This window comes from Solea senegalensis, linkage group LG15, assembly GCF_019176455.1.
Source record: "Solea senegalensis isolate Sse05_10M linkage group LG15, IFAPA_SoseM_1, whole genome shotgun sequence".
Classification (NCBI taxonomy): domain Eukaryota; kingdom Metazoa; phylum Chordata; class Actinopteri; order Pleuronectiformes; family Soleidae; genus Solea; species Solea senegalensis.
In genome coordinates, this window is record NC_058035.1 from 410,221 (window position 1) to 431,108 (window position 20,888).

At 42.8% G+C, this 20,888-nt stretch overlaps 1 protein-coding gene across 2 annotated transcripts in view; it reads right to left on the reverse strand.

Annotated features, from left to right (window-relative positions):
* Nucleotides 1–544: 544 nt before the first annotated feature.
* The window catches only part of LOC122781851 (B-cell lymphoma/leukemia 11A-like), a 60,976-nt gene continuing 40,632 nt past the window's right edge, over nt 545–20,888 (reverse strand). For both annotated transcript variants that reach the window (XM_044045914.1, XM_044045913.1), the window contains exon 3: nt 545–7,025. In XM_044045914.1, coding sequence (XP_043901849.1) covers nt 4,771–7,025 — 2,255 coding nt within the window. In that variant the 3' untranslated portion in view covers nt 545–4,770. The remainder of the gene's footprint in view (nt 7,026–20,888) is intronic.

Here is a 20,888-nt window from a genome sequence, read left to right on the forward strand (position 1 = left end):
ACAGAGACCCCAAACAAGTACATCAGAAATTAAAAAGACCCTAGGTTTTACAAAAACAAAAGAAATGACCATTGGCCATCATCATCATCATCATTAAAAAAGAAAAAAAAAAGAAAATTATATCATAGCCAAAAACATAACAAATAATAAAATAAAAACAAAATAAGGATCCATCCCATGCGTCTGTTTTGAACAGACACACGTTATAGGTTTGTAATAAATAGTAACTCCCATAGTAAAAGATAAAGTTCAAGTTCAAGTTACAACAAACAGCTCTCAGGACAGGAATAGAAAAGGCTGATAACAAAATATTCCGCATTGCCATTTACAAAAAAGTCTCAAACTCAAGCAGGCGTCTCCACGTCCCCCAGGTCGCTCTTGTTTTTTTTCTCTTATTTATTCATATTTTTCTTTTTTTAAATATGCTTTGCATATGAAAGTATATACCCAATCTAAATATAAAGCACCATTTAGAATTTTGGCAATGAAACGACAACAGAACAAAAATAAAAATACAAATTAAAAAAACGGCAAAAACATTAAGTTTCTTTCAAAGTGTATTTATTTTTGACGCTTTTTTTTTCGTAATCCATGTACTGCATATGAAGTTTTTTTTTTTCCCCTCTCTTTCTGTCGCTTCTCAGTGTTGGAATGTCGTCAGGTGGGAGGAGGAGTCGGGGGCGGGGCTCGGGTTGGGGGGGGTGAGAAAGACAGAAGCACACAACAGAACAGGCTGACGTCAGCTTGCATTTACTGCATATGAGAATGGCAGCAGGGGCGGAGGAGGAGGCGGAGCCAGGAGGAGGAACCCAGAATTAAAAAAAACAAATAAAAAAAAAAAAACAAAGAAGATATGTACAACCACCTGTGTGCACAGGAAACAGCGCGGCGGCCATTTTATGGCCCCGCGGGCGTCCCCCGATGCCACGTACTTTAGCTGCTTTTTTTTACTTTTTTTTTTTTACTTTTATTTCTTTAAACATACAAATAATTCGCACTATATTATCCTGCCAAATTAAAAAAATATACTGTGGCAGCCTGGGATTTTTTCACCTTTTTTTTTTCACCTTTTTTTTTTTTTTTTTTTAATTCCACTACCAAAAAAAGGTATGGTAAATACCTTTGAGAGAGCACAAGCAACAGTTAAAAATACGAGCCTCAATATAAATACTATAGTGCCTATTCTAAGTGAACATTGAATTCAAATACAGTTTCTAGAAATACAGGAAAAAAGTAGACCATAAATGTGTTTTTTAAGCATAGGAATCGACATGACTGTGCATTTTTCCTATATTTGTAAGTTCTTTATTATATATTCATATATAATCTTAAATCATTTCACCCCAAATGCAAATTGTATTTCAACCTGAAGAGCTGTGAAGAGCCAAGGCAAAAGAAAATAAAAAATTAAATTTTTTAAAAAAATGAAAAATACAAAACAATCACAGAATTTTTTTGTCCATTTGTTTGTTTGTTTTTTCATCTTTTTTTGTTTTAAATCATTTCACGTAGAGTGTGGGCGGAGTCTCTGACAGAAACTTAAACGTAGCTTCCACCCAACATATAGTTAATTAGCCAAATTTAAAAAAAAAAAAGGAGAAAGAATTTATACAAAATATAATAAAAATAAAAGAGGTTCTCGCAGTGTTTGCTGTCTGGCTGTCAACGTCTATAGATTGATCCGGTGGCGATGGCAACAACTCTGTGATACAGTTCGGTAAACAAGCCGCTTTTTCTTAATTTACAGACTTTGCAGCCAGGGTGAAATTTTTCAACCCCAGATTAAGAACTCTTGGCGTTTGAAGGAGCAACAAACTGAGAAAAGTGTTGAAAAGGTGAAAATGGCAAAGAGGGGTACAGAGGTCAAGGGTGTTGAGGTTGGAGTTGCTGACAACAGATGATGGCCCAGTCCAAAAAACACTCTTCGTTATCCATTTTGGGGACCGTCCCAAACCACGTGTACTACCTTATTACAATCCGAGCAGGAGGTGCAACATGAGAATGAAGGAAACAGGCTATAAATGTACTTAAGATCAAACTCTCACATTTGCTTTGCTCATGCTAACTTTATAATCTCCTACAAACTCACATAATCTATGCTGTTCACACACAAGTCCATTATTTTAAAGCTACAGTACGTAACTTCTTTGGTTTGGTCTTTGTCAAGCTCTTTAATCGAGCTAAGGCCGTAGTCCGACTAAGACAGGCAATCGGACAACTCGCCAGGTCAGAATATACATGCGAGGGAGATCAATCAATTTATTGCCCTTGTACGTCTGACTCCGCCTCCTTACAGTAGGTGGCGCTGTATCTCTCAAACAAAAAACAAAACAGTGAGACAGATCATGCCAAGTCCGACTAAGCGCATTCATGCAGGAGTAATCAGACTATGAATCCTATTATCCAGGTATGTTAGTCCGACTAAGACTACCTCTATTTCAGTCGGACTAACGTGTTCACATGACATTACGAAAACCAAATTATTGTCTTAGTTTGACTAAAATTGGACTTCTCACATGCATGTAAACGCAGTGAATGTAACATTATTAAAAGTTAAGTTAAAAGTTTGAAATTTAACTATGTCTGAGGGAGCGTTTGTGTGTATACAGCAGGAGAGCAGGGGCGGGCGGGGACAAGAAGTGTTTATCCCGTCAAACTACTGAACAACACGTTGCTGTCTTTAGCAGCAGATTTTGCTCTTGAGACTTTTCAAGGTTGCAGCAATCTTGCTTTAGCTGTTGCTGTTGCCCCGCGTCTGTCTCTATAGTTGTTTGTTTTTGTTTGATTTCTGGTGCTTTTTTTTTAGCGATCCCGCAATCTCATGTTGCACGTGTTGATTGCTCAATGATGGTGACCTTCTGCCCTGAATCACGAGTGTCCTCCACAGTCGTGGTGAAGTGGTTAGTGGGTAGGGAGTGGTTTGGGACTGCGGCCTCTGTGTGCCATCACCCACGTTATCTGACAGCATTTCAACAGTTCTTTACTCCCCCCTTCCCTCCCTCCCACTTCAGCATAAACTTGTAAACTGGGAGAAAAGAAAATCGAAACAGTGCACTTCATGTATAAATGTCAAGCGATAGCTTTGAGACCTAACTCGTGTACCAACATTGCATCAGTGTGGGACAATGAAAGAGAGGTGTCAGCGTGACAAGTGCGATGCTATCAACAGCTTGAATGAGACTCGACGTGGACAAAAAAAACAAAAATAACAGGAAAAGTTACCCTTCTTTTTGGGTGTAAAACAAAAAGTAGGAAACAGCAAACATGTGCCCTGCATTAGCCTATGCACACTGATTAAATTTACCGCATTGTCACTCTTTTCAAGAGTGCAGCTATCCGTTTTTTGTCTGCAATTCATAGTTAATAACCCTGTTTTTGATACTAGCAATGCAAGTGAAGGGGAAATCCTCCGTTGTACGTATGTAGCTTTCAGTTCTGTGTAGCTTTCTGTCTCCATTTCATACACTTAGCCTCGTAGCGCTCATATTTACGTTACCGTATGCATTGTTCCACACACTGACTGACTGACATTTATCAAAGCAGCTTTTTTTGTTTTTCTGTTGTTGTTGTTGTGTAGGTTTGTGCTAACGCAGATACACGACACATCCTCCGCCGTCCGTCCATGCGTCGTATCCCTCAAGAGCAGGATTGTACGTTACAGATTTATCTCCATACCAGAAACAAACAAACAAAACAAAAAAAACAACATAATAATTCAGATATACACAATACTGCTTGTACCATGCTTGCCATGAATTCCACACATCAAAGATTAAGCCTATTGAACATGTAATAGGTAGCTAAATGATGATTGATGAGATCTTTCGTTAGTTGTCACAGCCCATTTGAGCAGTCAGGTACTTGATGCAAGAACCTTAACCCGGGTGGCTTTAACCTTTTAGCTTTATCTAGCATGACCCCAAACTTATACCAGATAAGATTACGGCCAATGCAGTCACGTAATATCAAAGGCACTCTTTCTTTCTTTCTTTTTTGTTTAGTTTTAAACCAAATGATAGTACGAATTTCGAGCTCACCCTTGTCTTTTTTAAAGAAATTTTTGAAGGCTGTCGTTAATTTTACGTGTAATTATCATGCTAATGTTTGATTTTGTGTTCTTTCCTCTTTTCTTTTTTTAAAACCCTGTGTGAACATGGTGTCTTTTAGAAAGATCAGGATAAGTGCATTTTCCAGGGTTGTAAGAAGAGGGCAAAGACTGCTCACCTTCCATGTTTACAAAACCAAACTGTACATGATATGTGTCACAGAATGTATGCAGCATGGATGTCTCTTTCTTGTCTTTTCTCTTTTTGGAGAATAAAAAGAAAAAAACAGAACAAGAGGAAAAAACAGCAACACATTTACTCAACAAGTAATCAACCAGGGACAAGTTATTTTCTCTTCTTTTTTTTTCAATTAGCAAAAACATACTATGCATGCTGACTAATTCTTAAAAATGGAAACGGAAAAAACTCAGAAATAAAAAAAAAAGAAAATAAAATTGTACACAACATGTAAATTATTGCACAAGAGAAAGGCTCAAAGTTTTGCGTCAATGCAAGAGTATTGCCCCGATACAGATCATGCATTCAATGGGTAATGGAGGCGGGGTGTGCTGGTGCAGAGCACATGGTCTTAAGCTTCCACCGGACTGGTGAAAGTGGAGTGTTTGGGGTTTTGGGGCAAATCTACAAGGAGCTGGGAATAAACAGGGGACTAATGGCGGACATAGCTGTGTGGGGGGGAAAAAGGTCCCATAAGTTCGGCCTTCTACTCAGATTTTATTTCGGTACTCAAAGGACGGTCACTGTGCCATTTTTTCATGTGTTTCTCCAGGGTGCTGTAGACACTGAAGGGCATCTGACAAACCTCACACTTGTACACGTCTTTGCCCACCTGACCGTGGGTCTTCATATGGCGTGTCAGTTTGGAACTCTGCGCACAAGCGTAATTGCACAGCTCACATTTGTACGGTCTCTCCCCAGTATGGCTGCGTCGGTGTACCGTGAGGTTACTGCAGTTCTTGAACACTTTGCCGCAGTACTCACAAGTGTCACACCTGCGGCTGTCCTTGGAGCTGGGCCGCCCGGGACCTCCAAGGTGCGGGGTGCTGCCCCCGCTGCCGGTGCCGCTGCGGCCCGACATCCCACCGTCCAATTCCCCCGGAGGAGTCGAGAAACGCAGACTGCCATTCTCTGAAGAATGCTCTGACGAAGAGGTGAACGGCGATTGTCTGGAATCCCCAAAGTTCAGAAAAGGGTCCTTGAGTTGTCGGGAGGCGGCATAACCTGCCAACCACTGCGAGTAGACGTTCTCTGTGTTAGGGATCGTGGGTGTGGGCAGGTCAAACTCCTTTTCCAGCTTGATACGTTTGGAGAAAGGGCTGATTGGACTGGGGCTACCTAGAAGCAGTTTCTTAGAGAGGCCGACAGAGGCCGATTCATTGGGGGACGCTCCCCGCCCATTCACTGTCGAGACAGAACCTTCCTCCCCACGATCCGTTTCCAGGACAGAGACTCCATCACACATGTCACGATTGTGGTGGTGGTCTCGGTTGAGGTGGTGGTGAAGGTGGTTCTCCTGGGCCATGGCGTTCCGTTTGTGTGCGTTAAGTGCTTCGCTGAAGTGCTGCATGCTTGCGGCCAGACCCATTCCCTGCATCACCTCGGGTAACGATCGAGGGATGGATACGTCATCGGCCAAACTTCCAAGTCGGGTTCCGATGCCGCCATTGTTTTCATGCTGCCGTGCTGTTTCAAGATTCAAACCAAAGTGGTAGCTGTTGTTTCTTCTGGGTGCCCTCTCTCCATTTTGATCCTCTTCCTCCTCTATTTCTTCTTCTTCCTCCTCCTCCTCTTCTTCCTCCTCCTCTTCCTCCTCCTCCTCCTCCTCTTCTTCCTCTTCCTCCTCCTCACCGTTTTCCCTTCGCAAGCGGTTATTCTCACTTTTCAGCTTGGCCACGACTGACTTTAGAGCACTGCTTGCACTACCCATGTGCTCGCTGGTGCCAGGCTCTGGAGAGGAGGCCATTGAGAGCCCGTCCTCTGACTTGCTTGCATTCGGAGAGGAGGATTTGTGCATGTGAGTCTTCATGTGACGTTTCAGTTTACTCGCCTGTGAGCAAGCATGATCACACAGGTGACATTTGTACGGCTTCTCTCCCGTGTGACTGCGCCTGTGCACAATTAGATTACTCTGGAACTTGAAGGCCTTGCCACAAAATTCACAACACTTTGATTTCAAGGGGTTGTTGGAGGAGGGTGTCGCCTCTCCTGAAGGAATAAGGGGAGTCGGGGTAGTCTGTGAGCCCACAGGTGACTGCAGGGAACCTGGAAGAGGAGGTGGGGTAGCAAGATATGGAGGTTTGCTGCCCCCTGCTCCTCCACCTGCTGCTCCTCCACTTCCTCCCCCTGTCTGGAATGGCTGGAGCAAGCGTTGCATGGGGCTGGGTCGGCTGGGGGACAAAGGGGGAGTGGACCCTGAGGCGTTGCCCGCCAGCTCCCGTAACCGCCGTGAGAAGTCCATGGTAGGAGGTGGGTCCAGGGGAAGAGGAGGATTGAGGCGCAGCACCCTGTCAAAGGCACTCGGGTGGTGGGCTGCCAGCGCCAGCTCCTCTGGGCTCAGGTGATGGGGGTCCAAGTGGTTCCTCGGAGGCGGGCTGAAAAGAGGCGGCGTGGGAGGGAATCGCTGAAGATGGCCCCCACCAGCTGTGGCAACAGCACCGACTCCACCCCCTAGCCCAACGCTGTCCCGTCCACCTGAGCCCGAGCCGGGGATGCGCAGGAGGTTGAAGGGGCTTGCATCTGGGGGCAAATGGAGGCCATGAAGCGGGGGCTGAGACGGGCAGTCTGCGCCTCCGCCCAAAGAGGAGGGTCCACCCATGCGTGGTGTCAGGGGGCTGCCGTGTTCACTTTCCAAGTAGATGCGGAAGCCGTGGTTATTCTGGGCGTGTTGCAGCAAGAACCAAGCGCTGCCGTACGACTGTTTACACGTAGTGCAGGTGTAGGTGGTCGGCTCCTCCTTACCTGTTGAGACAAAAGAAAAGAATCGTGTCAGGAGGAGTTGCAACCATGACGTAACACCATCACAATCATTTTGGTGATCTTTGTTATTCTGCCTCTGTTTGGTCCTCATGACTAGACACAATGTAAGGGAGCATTTGAGTGTATACAGCAGCAGCGTAAAGGCGGTCGGAGACAGTCGTTCATCCAGTCAAACAACTGAACAAGGTTTTTTGAGCTGAAGCATTTACTTCTGAAACTTCTCGTAGACGTTTTTAGTCTTTGCTAGCACAGTGTTGTTATTGCCTCGCACTGTCTCGACATAACATGAATCACTTCCTGTGTGCAGGCATGACACTGGGTGACACAACATCCAAACACTGCTGTATTGACAAAACAAAGAGAGAGCTGTGTGGAGCTGATCAGTGATTATAATGGAAATTTGTTTACATTTAAAAATTATGGTATGACTAAAGACAGTTTATCCACAGTCGTCTGCACAGAATGAATGAAATTCATTAAGGCCTAGAGCGTTTAAATCGCCCGAACTCATCTTTCATTTAAACCCCTTTTAGCTTTATTTTTTTTTTTAAAAGTGGTCGGCACATGATGTCGAGGTCTTTGCACATAACAACAGCAGCTCTTATTGAGGTCATGCCCCACATGAGTAGCATGTGAGAAGTAGTGTGTGTGTGTGTGTGTGTGTGTGTGTGCATTTGTTCTTCGTCTCTCGCAGACTGCTCTGGGACATCGTCCCTCCCTTTGGACTGACTGTGAGTCCTTCTATTGTCAGCAGGAGAACAAAGCAGCGGGGGCCGTCCCGGTGGACGAGCACTTCGCAATGATCTACCAGAAACAGAGGCTGGCAGACACACACACACACACGTAGCAACAACGAGGAGGCAAAACTGAAAAGAATCCTAATTTACTGCTTCCTTATTTCTGTGGCAACAGCATAAATACAGACTGCAGAACCGTGTTTTCCCAAACTTTCTATGTATGGGGAACAACTTTTTAAAGACGGCACAACTATCGTGACCCCAAATCACAGCATGAATCACGACAAGAGCAAATACTGGAGTGACGAATGTACACAAGCCCTATATGTGACACCCAGTATCATTTTGAATGGCTAAATGGATGAATGAATGACCTGAAATGTCATTTTGATGCATGTTATTTAAAAGATCCTAAAGAGATCTTGAATAAAATAAAAAGTGGGAAAAATTCAGACAAATTTGTTTGGGCACCCAAAAACCAATTCCCATGACCCAACGTTTGGGAACCACTGCTGTGGAACATATTGCAATTGTTATAAAGCAGAGATTTGAGAGGTTAGATTTTTGACTTCTGACTGGTACATAAATGTAGAATTGTTCATAATGTGACTTAGTTAATATTCAAAAGACAATAGTTTGTCCGATAAACACAAAGATTACGGGATAAAGTCCATCATGAGAGGGTGAAGTCGTAATGTTTGCTCTCCCCGTGTCCTCAATAGATGCTAAAACCCTCAAGATCTGATTTTAGACCATTTAACCTCCAAGGACTTTGCAATTTCCATGTCGTTTATTTATGTCGATAGCGATATAAGTCTAGTTTGAAGTGATGAAGATCACAACAGCAAAAAACATGCTGTCAGAGATGATTTCATAAACTGTAAAAAAAAACATCATTCTCATTCAAATGTATGCAAGTTTATGCCGGCCCACTTTGTGGTGGAGTCAGACCCTCTTGTGCTCTTTCACCTCACACACACACACACACACACACACAGATCAGACGACCACAGCAGCCGGAACAAAGTGAAACAGCAAGAGAGTAAAAACATTTACATTCCGACTGAAAAAAGAAACCCTAACCCTCCACAGTGTGAATCACACAGGAGATTTTTCCCTCAGGAAAAAGTGCTGAGTCATTTTAAGACGTCCAACCCTGAGACAAATATTTAAAACCATTAGTCTTTTTTTTTTGTTTTTGAACGGCCTCGGCGACGGTGACCTGCGGCCGCACCTGAGATGCTCGTGTAATCCCGTTACGGTGGCGGCGGCTTCGTTTCAACGAGATTAGACGTTGAACTGAGCGCGTTTTCGGATTATGTGGGTGAGGGTGACAGCATGAGCGCGGAGACACACATTCACACGCTGACACACAAGCGGGTTTAGTCCACATTTGTACAATACCACAAAAAAAACACTGAAAGGAAATAATCATTTTCCATTAAATAATGGTAATTCCTAATGTTGTGGGGAATTAAATCATGTGTGTGTGTGTGTGTGAACTGCAAAAACAGTGTATTTATCTCATCACACCATTTTTTTTGACATATTTACTTATTAAGGCTGAAGATACTTAAGATGATTTGAATTGTTTCAAGAAAACTTAAAAAGTGCCATTTTCTTGCTGCACTGGCAGATAAATGTGTTTAAAATAAGTAATTTTCCACCCGATAGTGGCTATATTCTCTTGTGTGTGTGTGTGTGTGAGTGTGTCGATGGGGATCCTGTCTGTCTCTTCTTGTCATGTCTTGGTGGGAGATTCTTCTTCTTCTCCTTTTCTTAATTATCCATCCTTTGTGTCATCACTGCATGTGTGTGTGTGTGTCCATCTCTACTGTACACACACACACACACACACACACTCGTCTCCCACATCATAACCAACAGCTAAATTATGGATCATTAAAATCACCACAAATTGCCACTAATTGTCGGCACCTGCATTGTGCGTCTAACCTGCGAATATCATTTGCATTATCAGCCCCAAAGAGGCTGCAATTATTTATTTATTCATCTTTGTTCCCGCGGCCGGTAACGAGATAATCCTGAACAAAACCAGGAAATCACAAAGCTAGACTGTTTTATTATTGTTATTGTTGTCATTTCACCTTTATTATCTTACATTTTAGACTCTTTTATTTTGCCTTTTCTTTAAATAAATCACTCACAAACGTCAAGTACAGACATTTTGTTCATTAAAAACATGACTGACAATAATAAACGTCATATTAAGGAAAGAGGAAACTGGTTCCTCTCAATGACGTCATGATTATTGATGAAATAATGAACTTAACAGAAAGGCAGAAAAGAAAGACTAGGACATTTATATTATTACACTATGTTTGTCGTCTTGACGCACGGTTTAATCCGGTTCAACAAAGCAAATCTGATTGATTACAAGGTTCCTAACAGGACAGGAAGAGAAATAGAAATCATATTTCTGAGTAAGGGAAACTTAATCTTTGCTTTCCTGTTTTGTGAGTTGTGATTCTGTTTAAAACGGCTCACGTTTAGCAGCTGTGTCTTCAAATGCGGCGCTCGTTATTCTGTTGACGCACGAGAGCACGTCTGGGAAATCAGATCCACGTCCATAAAAAAAAATGTTCAAATGCGCAAACAAATGTGACAGATTTCACTTTTCTGTAAAGAATATGGAGTTTACTGGACTGTCCCGAGAGTTGGCATTTTCAGTTTCTTAAAAATTGAACATTTTTGTTCTACATCTTTGAGGGAGTTGTCCTTTTAAGGTTTTTTAAAAACCAAATGTTCATATATTTTATGGCTTATCAATGAATTTTGCTGAAAAATGGTGAATTAATGAAGTTCATTCAACCTAAATTTATGAAAACTCCAATTACTCCATTAATTTAAGTGTTTCCAAGTTACTGCCCTTTAATGACCAAATAACTTATCGATTAATCAGGAAAACACAAATGATCATTTGCTGCAGAGAAATTCCCCAGAGCTTCACAAGAGGAAAAACACACTTTTGTGTCCAATAAAATGTTGACAACAACAACAACAACAACAACCAAGCAAACACTGAGCAGCGTGATCACTCCCTCTCCCGTTTGACTCGTCGCTCGGTCTCGTGTGCACACTGACTGAAACTGTAAGGTTAATGGATTTTAGAGTAGGCGACCGCTCGCGCCACTCTCTCTCTCTCTCCCTCGCTCTGTAATATACTCCCATCAGACACTTCATTAGGCAAACTCTCCAGCACGCTGAGGCAGAAAAAATTAAGTGAGAGCAGAAGATGAAGACGGATACGAGTCCGGCGAAGAGGAGAAGGAGAAGGAGAGAGGCGAGACAAAGTCATTGTTCTTAGTTTAGGTGAAGCTGCTGCACAGATGGTTCACTGAGAGGCAAAGAAAGAAAGATGACGGTGGACGAGAGCGAGTAAATAATACTATTCTTAACACTCTCGATGCTGCAATGACGAGCGCAGGTATTAAGTCCTTTTAGCGCGAGTCTATTGCCTTGAAAACGTACAGTACGCGGCGCTCAATGGACGAGAGAAGACGCTTAACTCGTGTTTCACGACGCCTTTGTTTGTGTGTGTGTGTGTGTGTGGCCCTATCCGTCCACAGTAATCAACACCAGCCTGTGACACACAAAGAAAAACAGATACATGTACATTTATGTGTTAAAATAGCATAATAATCCCTTAAGCGACGTAAATTGACTCCAACGCCAAAGTCCATAGAGAACAATCGTCGTTTTTAAGCCGACGGTGACGCATGTCAACAAAAACGTCACAGTCTTGTTGAAAACGGCCGTCGAACACTGAGATGAAGCAGAAAAATGTCTGTTTAAGGATATCGCTCACTCAAACTGCCACATATTTTACTAAAGTGGTTGAAATCTGTGTTGAGGAGGAGCGCCTACTTCGTTACGTGTCAATATCTCCTCAAATGACAATTAAAAACACCTGAAGTATCACAATAAAATCCAGGAGGCTGCTGCCTGGAAGCTCCTTCCATCCCGGATCCTTTAAAAGCTTAAATTGAAAGGTTTTTATTGATAGTATTGGTATAAGTTTGAGAGAAACCAAACACAGCGAGGACACGCGGATTATCCACACTTTCATTTCTTCTCGTTTAGACGCCGTCAGCGGCGTTTTTTGACTCGAGCAGGAGGTTATTTGAAAGTCCTCTGTCCTTACATCTCTGACGCCCACACCCCTGAGACCCCTGAGGTCTTCAGGTCAGAGACTGTTTGTTAGTTGTTCCCAATCTTGAATGAGAATGTTCCGTTCTTCCACGACCAAAGCTGGACGTGAAACGAAAATGGACGCCAGTAACTCTTACACGAATGTGAGGCACTGTGACATTATCAGTCCGCTCTCTCATTTCTAACTTCCTCGCCTTTATCTCATAATCCTCCCTCTGTTCCAGGACCTCTCCTCCTCCTCCTCCTACCTTCCTTCTTTGTGTGATATATCGGACTTTGCCTCCCTCCCCGCCTCCCCCCCTCTCTCTCGCTGTCTCCATCCATCCGTGGCTCTCCGGCAGTGTCCTTGGCCGCGTCCACCTCTGGGTGAGATGATAGTAATTGAGGTAATGGAACATCGCTGAAACAGGATTAGGTACGCATACTGGGAGTGAGAGACAATGTCCCTTAATACAATTTGGGATTTCTGTGTGAGCCCGAGGCTTTCAGGACCTGCTGGTTATATTTACATCTGGGCATCGACGCTCGACCCCGATCACCTCACGCTTTACCTTCAAGGGACACTCGGCCGTTTCACCGCGACACTATTTTTACTCCTCGTCAGGCCTTTGTTTTATTATGAGCGGGGAATATTTCTCTTTATTGCTACAGTCTTACCACGAACCCAGACTCTGTACTCTGGGTGCATGAATCTGACCTCTGACCTCTCATTTGTGTACATTTTGCTGGGCTAAAACACAAAGTGAGGCTGCAGAACTCTGTGTTTTTCTTTAAATCCTCACTTAGTTTGGTATATTTTGGATCCAGAGGGAATGGAAGTCCAGCTTCTCCGTCGGAGTCGCCGTAGGAAAATGGAAAATGTGAAAAACTGTGCAGTATTGACCTTTTTTCTCGTAATTTGCGACTTTTTTCATGTAATATTTTTGCCCGACTTTCCGAGATAAAAAGTTAACAATATAAACAAGAAGAGAAACCAAATATATATAATAGATAAGGTAAAACAAATGTGGGTTAGAGGTGACTCACCATACTGTCATATCAACTATGAGATTTTGGCAAATGATCTGTACTAATTAAACTGTTAATGCAGTTTAAGGAACAATAATTGTAATAGTCCTTTAAAGTATAAGTGCCGGGAAGTTTCTATAGATGGAGGATTTATGGTCGAAGTCATACTCATATTTGACAGTAATTACAGTGTAGACACAATATAATCATTGTGTAAATATGAGTTTGTGTGTGTCTGATACACTGTATTCTCAGTCTCACACACACACACACACACACACACGTCACATGACGATACGTCTGAGCCGTAACGGATACACAGCAGCGCCCGGGGAGTGGGAGCCAAGCAAATGACTTTAAACATTATCGACTGCTCTGTCGTAACCCGGCCTCGCTCCGTCATCGCACACACACACACACACAGTTCTGCTAACTACTCTCTCTCCTGCTGCTCCCCCCAAAAAACCCACTTCACCACTTCACCAGATCATTGTCATCATGTGAAAATCACCATTAAAGTCGCTTTAACGGTTCTTTCCATGTTTCACTCTCAACACCCGGCCTTGGAATGTACATGAAACCATTTAAAGGTCCAGCGTGTAAGGTTTAAAAAAAAGGGTTTTACTGCCAGGAATTGAATATAAAACCCATAATAAGTGTAGAACTATTTTGGGGGGTTTTATATCCTCAGAATAAGGCTTTCACGTTGTAATTATTTAAGCCAGAAAAAGCTCCTTTTAAAGGAGGGTCAGAAACAGAACAGGCAGCAGCACAATTTGACAGAAACTATAAGAAAATATGCTGCGCTGAAACATCAACTATCATGATATACACGGTAAAACGGTCAGAATCCATCAATCCTTTGAGGATTTATCAATGAATTAAGATATCTACAACCATACTCATGTGACATTTTATCATCCAGTGAGAAAAATATTTAATGTTTTCCTTTGGAGAATTGAACAAAACACAAAATTCTGTATAATAAAAAAGCTGCTACCTTTTTTTTACGTTTATTTATTTTGCACAATAAAGATAAAGATGTATGAACAATAAGGTACGTTTACTACAGAGGAGACTAAATGGCCTCTATAGTTGGGCAAAAAGATGGTTTCACTTTGAAAAGTCAGATTTAAAACATGCAGGAGCAATTTCATGATGTATAAGAATATTTTTGACTCTTTCATCGACTAAAGTATGAACTCAAGCTGCAGTGTCCTCCTTTCTCCTCTTTTCATCCACACATGAGCTCGTCTCACTAACTGGACAACAAACACTTGGAATGCAAACAGTGGCAGCTGGTGTCCTGTCTGCTCACCGAGGAGAGTGGCACGACTGCAAATGCTCAAAGGGGACAACGGAAAATCAGCCTCCATTACTCGTCTGGTACTGGCGACGAGTCGGTGGCTACATCAAAGACAGGACTCTGGAAACACGGCAGGTAACAGCATGTGGAAATCCAGGAAAACATGAGCTGTGCGGTCAATTTGGTGAAGAAGACACAAACTGTCCTCGCAGGAATGACTCCACTTCTTCTACAAATGAGGTTCTTATTTGTGCGTTGTGATGTTTGTCGCTGCTTCCACCCAGAAAAGGCAGCAAACAGCAAGTACAACCTGCTTATTCAAGCGTGCTCTTTCAAAGATGACAAAGAACTTTGTGAAAGTGAAAATCCAACAAGACCACGTCCTTTGTAGTTGTTTTATAAAAAAGGAGGCAAGAATTTGACTAGTTCTTGTTTGCTTGGTTTACCAATATTATGGAAATACACTCTCTGTGTACTCTATGTAGTCTGAATACTCTATGAGCTCTATGTACTATGGTAACTCCATGTACTCTAAGAGCTCTCGGTATTCTACCAACTCTACACTCTACATGCATTTTCGAGGTACTATGGTAACTCGACCTGCTCTATGAACTCTAATTACCCTGTGAACTTTACATACTCTATAGACTCGATGCACACTATGTTCTACGCATACTCTACATACTCCATCGGCTCTATGTACTCTAGGTATTATGGTAAATCACTGCAACCTATAAACACTATGTACTCTACAGAACTCTACCTACTCTATGAACTCCAACTACTCAATGAACTCTACCTGCTCTGTGAACTCTCGGTGCTCTTTGAACTCTACATACTCTATGAACTCTAGGTGCTCTTTGAATTCCTACCTACTTTACTTTATGAACTCTGCTCTGTGAACTCTAGGTGCTCTTTGGACTCTACCTACTTTACTTTATGAACTCTACCTGCTCTGTGAACTCTAGGTGCTCTTTGAACTCTACCTACTTTACTTTATGAACTCCACCTGCTCTATGAACTCTAGGTGCTCTTGAACTCTACATACTTTTACTTTATGAACTCTACCTGCTCTGTGAACTCTAGGTGCTCTTTGGACTCTACCTACTTTACTTATGAACTCTACCTGCTCTGTGAACTCTTGCTCTTTTGAACTCTACATACTCTATGAACTCTAGGTGCTCTTTGAACTCTACCTACTTTACTTTATGAACTCTACCTACTCTATGAACTCTAGGTGCTCTTTGAACTCTACATACTTTACTTTATGAACTCTACCTGCTCTGTGAACTCTAGGTGCTCTTTGGACTCTACCTACTTTACTTTATGAACTCTACCTGCTCTGTGAACTCTAGGTGCTCTTTGGACTCTACCTACTTTACTTTATGAACTCTACCTGCTCTGTGAACTCTAGGTGCTCTTTGAACTCTACTTACTTTACTTTATGAACTCTACCTACTCTGTGAACTCTAGGTGCTCTTTGGACTCTACCTACTTTACTTTATGAACTCCACCTGCTCTGTGAACTCTAGGTGCTCTTTGGACTCTACCTACTTTACTTTATGAACTCTACCTGCTCTGTGAACTAGGTGCTCTTTGAACTCTACATACTTTACTTTATGAACCCTACCTGCTCTGTGAACTGTATGTGCTCTGCGTTTTCTATGTACTCTCCATACCATAGCAACTCTGTGGACTTTACATGCTCTATAGACTCTATGAACTTTGCACACACAATGTCCTCTACGCACTCTATGTTCTATGCATGCACTACATACTCTATGAGCTCTGTGTACTCCATGAACCTTTTTGTACTCTACATACTCTAAGATCTGTCGCTCTAGCTTATGACACATCCATCACTTTTATTGTGAAAAACAGAAGACAGTTTGTTGTATTTAACACTTCAAATAGACTTTAAGTCAAAGAGTATATACGAAATAACCAGGCCTCTCACTCTGAGCACGTACACAAACTTAAACTAAAGTGTTTCCATGTCAGACTCTTTATCGTCAAGTCTTCTAGCTCGAGATTCAGAGCTGTTCTTTCCACCTTCATCTGAAAATAACTCTGAAAAATGCAGGCTTGACAGTAACAATGAGGTGTTTTCATGAAAGAGCAAAAAAAAAACATGAATGTGTTTGAATTATCTGAGACTACAATGGGTTATTGAGCCTGGCTGATTGCATGGAGTGTGTACGTGTGTGTGTGTTAGAGCCACACACTCGAGGCTGATGAGTGAAAATATCAATACCGTCTGTCCCAGTGTGTGTGTGTGTGTGTGTGTGAGAGAGAGAGAGAGAGTGTGTGGGATATATCAATACCTTCTGTCTCTGTGTGTGGAATCCCTGCTGGGCTACAGACTGTGCTATCAGAAGCTTTTTCACCGCTAATCTACTCATGTGTGTGTGTGTGTGTGTTTGCCTGAGTTCACGTGTGTTTACATGAGCTTTTATCAATCCAGAAACCCCGAATATTTGCCAGGTGACACATTTTTCTTGTTCTTTTTCTTTCTTCAAAGGACACACACACACTCACACACACAGTCACAGTGTAATGTAACTCATAAAGTTCTAATGACACAGCCCGGGCCCTTTAACTGTGTTTATAAATGTAATTAAATGGACTGGCCTTTGTAGAAGCTTTCAAGTGCGATGCAGCGACGATCCAACGTGTGTGTGTGTGTGTGTGTGTGTGTCCATTTGGAAGAGCAGTACTCATGATGGCAGGGACAGCCTCCACTTAACCCTAAACCACCATGGTAAAATTACAGAGCATCCAAATTACAGCACTTATGTGAGCAGAGAGAGAGAAACAAGGGTTTGAAAGAGGAAACTTGGTCTGGACACACACACACACACACACACACAGGATTCTCAGTGACTCAGCTCTGCGTTTGAACGCAGAAACTTTCTTTCAACTGTTAATCTGCTGCAGATTTGTGACCTTAATCTGATTTGATGTGGTCATTGTTGAGGGGCTCAATCAGCTGATTACGTCCTTTTGTCAGAGGGCTAGAACTCACTTACACAACATCTTTGTTCTGTAAGCGACGACAGGTTTGCTGAATCAGAGACATCGTCACGAATACGCCTTAGGTACCGTAAACATTAGTAGTAATAGCTTTACTTTGAAATGTGAACGGTAGAGCTGCAGAGTAAGGTAGGATGTGTGATGGTTGTTTTTTGTCTACTTTCATAAATAAACATGTAAAAAACACAATTATGTGGGCAGCCTGACAACAAACGAAACATATTTCTCATCTGAAATGGAAGATTTTGGGGTCAGAGAATCCCTGTAGCAGATTTTCATCATATTTTACAATGTACCTTCATCATATAACTGCAATGTTGTGCATTTGTACGTTTCAGAAAAGTAACAATGGGTGGAATAATTCCCAACTTCTATATCTTGACGTCAGGGAGACGACCGAACACTTAGATTATTATCTTAGAAGCTGAAAATCATGCAGATCAAACAACAAAGTAACAAACCAAGCCTCGGAGTTCACGTTACTCCACTCACAAGCACATCCATCACATCACATTTGCTGCCGTTTTATCCTCCACAGGACGGTAATAGGCGGGGGTCACACCCTGGACAGTTTGTCAGTCCATCGCGGGGCAAACAACCATTCACTCTCACACTTATGGTCAATTTACAGGAACCAATTTTGACCTAATCCCCATATTGCATGTTTTTGGACTATGGGAGGAACCAGGAGAAGACCCACACACATACAGGGAGAACATGCAGACTCCATGCTTCACCTGGGGCTCAAACCCGCAAAGGCAAGAGCACTCACCACTTCATGTGCCATTAAAAGTACTGAGTTCAGTGCCAACCCTCCTTTCCTCAGTGAGCGCGCAAAAACAGCCGTGGCGTTACGGTGCTCATCATCGTCACCTTTGCTTTAAAGCTGAACCACTTGCTGTTTCGCTGTCAACAGTCAGGGCAATAAAAAACAAATCCGAAAGGTTCATTTCAGCAGCGTTTTCTGACGATAACCTACATAAGAAAAGGTCGTCACATTATTCAAACAGCGCAAAGGTCGTCGGTCCTTTACATTTACTTGTTATTTACATTTGATCAAGTGCATGTGCATGTGCGCGCCTCAGCTCCGCAGGCGCCGGCACACACCGGAGCCCCCCCCTTCCCCCCCCCCACGGACTTTTTGTTCAGAAACTGCAGGGCTAACGGCGCAGACGGCACCAGAACCCCAAGAAAAAAAACAAACCAGTCATCTCATCCTGCAGTCAATCCCGCCCCGGCTCATGTGTTCAGGCAACACAATGCAAAGCTTATGATGCAGCGGGGGGGAGGGGGAACGTTTGGACGCCACTTAAACGCATATTTCTGAAAGATTAACGCGGACATGAATGGGAAGAGTTGTTGTGATCTAACCGTCTTCTGACCTCCTCTGTCTGCTGAAAAAAAATAACGTCCTCACAACGCCTTTAAAGATCCAACGCTAACAGTGACGCTGATGTAGAGGTGTGGTCTGCTGCTCGGGCGGAAACATCAACCCCTCCTCCTCCTCCTCCTCCTCCTTCTTCTTCTTCTGATCTCTCATGTGACAACTGGTCCTCAGAGACTTGCAAAATACAACATTATCAACAGAACCTAGAAAAACGGATGCTGACCATGCATGGACATGGAGGTAGACAATGGATGGGCACGTGTTTATGCAGGTGTCGTAATTTGTTTTACTCCTAAACTGTAGGGGGAGCTCCGCAGATAAAAAAAGAAAGGTTTTTTTAGCTTTAAAAAACAAACAAACACACGATCAACGGAATAAACAGAACAGCCGGAAACAACACACACACACACACACACACACACACACTTGTGTCACAAATCCCTGAGACACACTAAGAGGAAAAGGAAGGGATTTTCTTCAGGCTGCTGGTCGCTGAAGACAAACACGCAAACACACACACACACACACACACACATATACATGCAGAAGCCTGTCTGGTATTGAGTGACATGCAGGGACCTGCAGCAGCTGCCCAGCAGGACAATTCACTTATTACAGTGTGTGTGTGAGTCGTGCAGTGACCACAGTGGGAGATCACTCTGACACCTCCACTGACCGGACACACACACACACACACACACACTGGTTTCCACTGCATGGACTTAGATTAATTTCCTGGAAACTTACTCTACCCTTAACTTTAAAACATGTCTTCACCTTCAAATGTAGTCATTGACGGACAGGATATTTGTCCCCATATGGAAGACAAGTCCCCGTAATGTGACTGTGTGGACAGATATAGTGTCCCCACAACATAGGGAATACCAGATACACACACACTTCCTCTATGTATATAATCCCTCCTCTGGTCAGCTGCTTTCATCCCCCCATCTGTCCGTCAGCGTTGCATACAGGTGGCCGTCCTCTCTCCCTCTCTCTCTCCATCACTCCATCCCTCTCTATTCAGTTTTTTCCACACCTCCCACACACTTCGTTTTGCTGCCTCTTTTCATCCCGATCGTTTGGCAACATAACGACACGGAGACGAAGAAGAAGAATCGTGAACATCTAGGAGAGGAGAGGATAATGAAACCGCTCCCTCCCCATTTTCCTCCCTCACTCCTTCCATCCTTCCCTCCTCTCTTTTTAATCCCCCCATCATCCCCCTCCCAGGTGGGAAGCACTCAGCTCCGTCTCTTTAATTGTATTCATCCGGCAAGGCCGATCGATAAAGGACATATTTAATACAAATTTATGACTATTAGCCATCAGCGATAAAAAGCCTCTTTTCATCGATAGCTCTATGTGCTGTGTGGTGAAGGAGAGGAGGAGGAGGAGGAGGAAGGAGAGGAAACACAAACCAAATCCTGCTTTTAACACAAACAGCCTCCCAAAGTGTCAGTGTCCAACCTTGGAGTGATCGAGTTTAAGCTGCGATAAAGAAGAAGTATTCTCTTACTTTATCTGCAGCATTTGGGAGATTTGTTTTGTTTTTAGACTTTTTGTTTTACGTTCACATTTCACAGCATCGAGTCCAGAAAAGCAGCTTTTTATTTTCTACCATTGAAAAATGAAAAATAGTGAATTCCTGTTTCATCTACGATGTCTGCTGCGATAACTCTCTGTCCTGAGCTTCATCAGACGTTTTCTCTGAAACGCTCTTTATATAATTTATGTTTACTGACCAGTTGTAGGTTTCTTTGCAGCATGGCCAGTTTCAAGTCACAAAAGCGATCATTTCTGTCGTGTGAGGGATTACCAGACGTGCTTTTAACGTAAGTATCAAACCTGTTTGATTTTTCTACGACTCAGCACAAAACATCGCAAACACAACAGCTATTAACTGACGACGTAGTGTCCGTTTACGTTCTGAAGTCACGTTATATCACGTGTGATTCTGTGAGATCCCGAATTCCCTGGAATCCTGGATCGTCTAATCTGTGCTTTCCTGGGATTAAAATGTTGAAAATCTGTTAAAAAGTTTGTGGTGTCGTCGCAGAACAGCCAATAAGAGCGCTCGGTCCGTGTGTGAGTCTATACGAGGTGTAGAAGTGTCGTCCTCCCTCTTTTACGACACTTCATTTACATTATTTTGAAAGGATGTTATGTCATTAATCATCAATGCTGCAAATAAGAAGGAA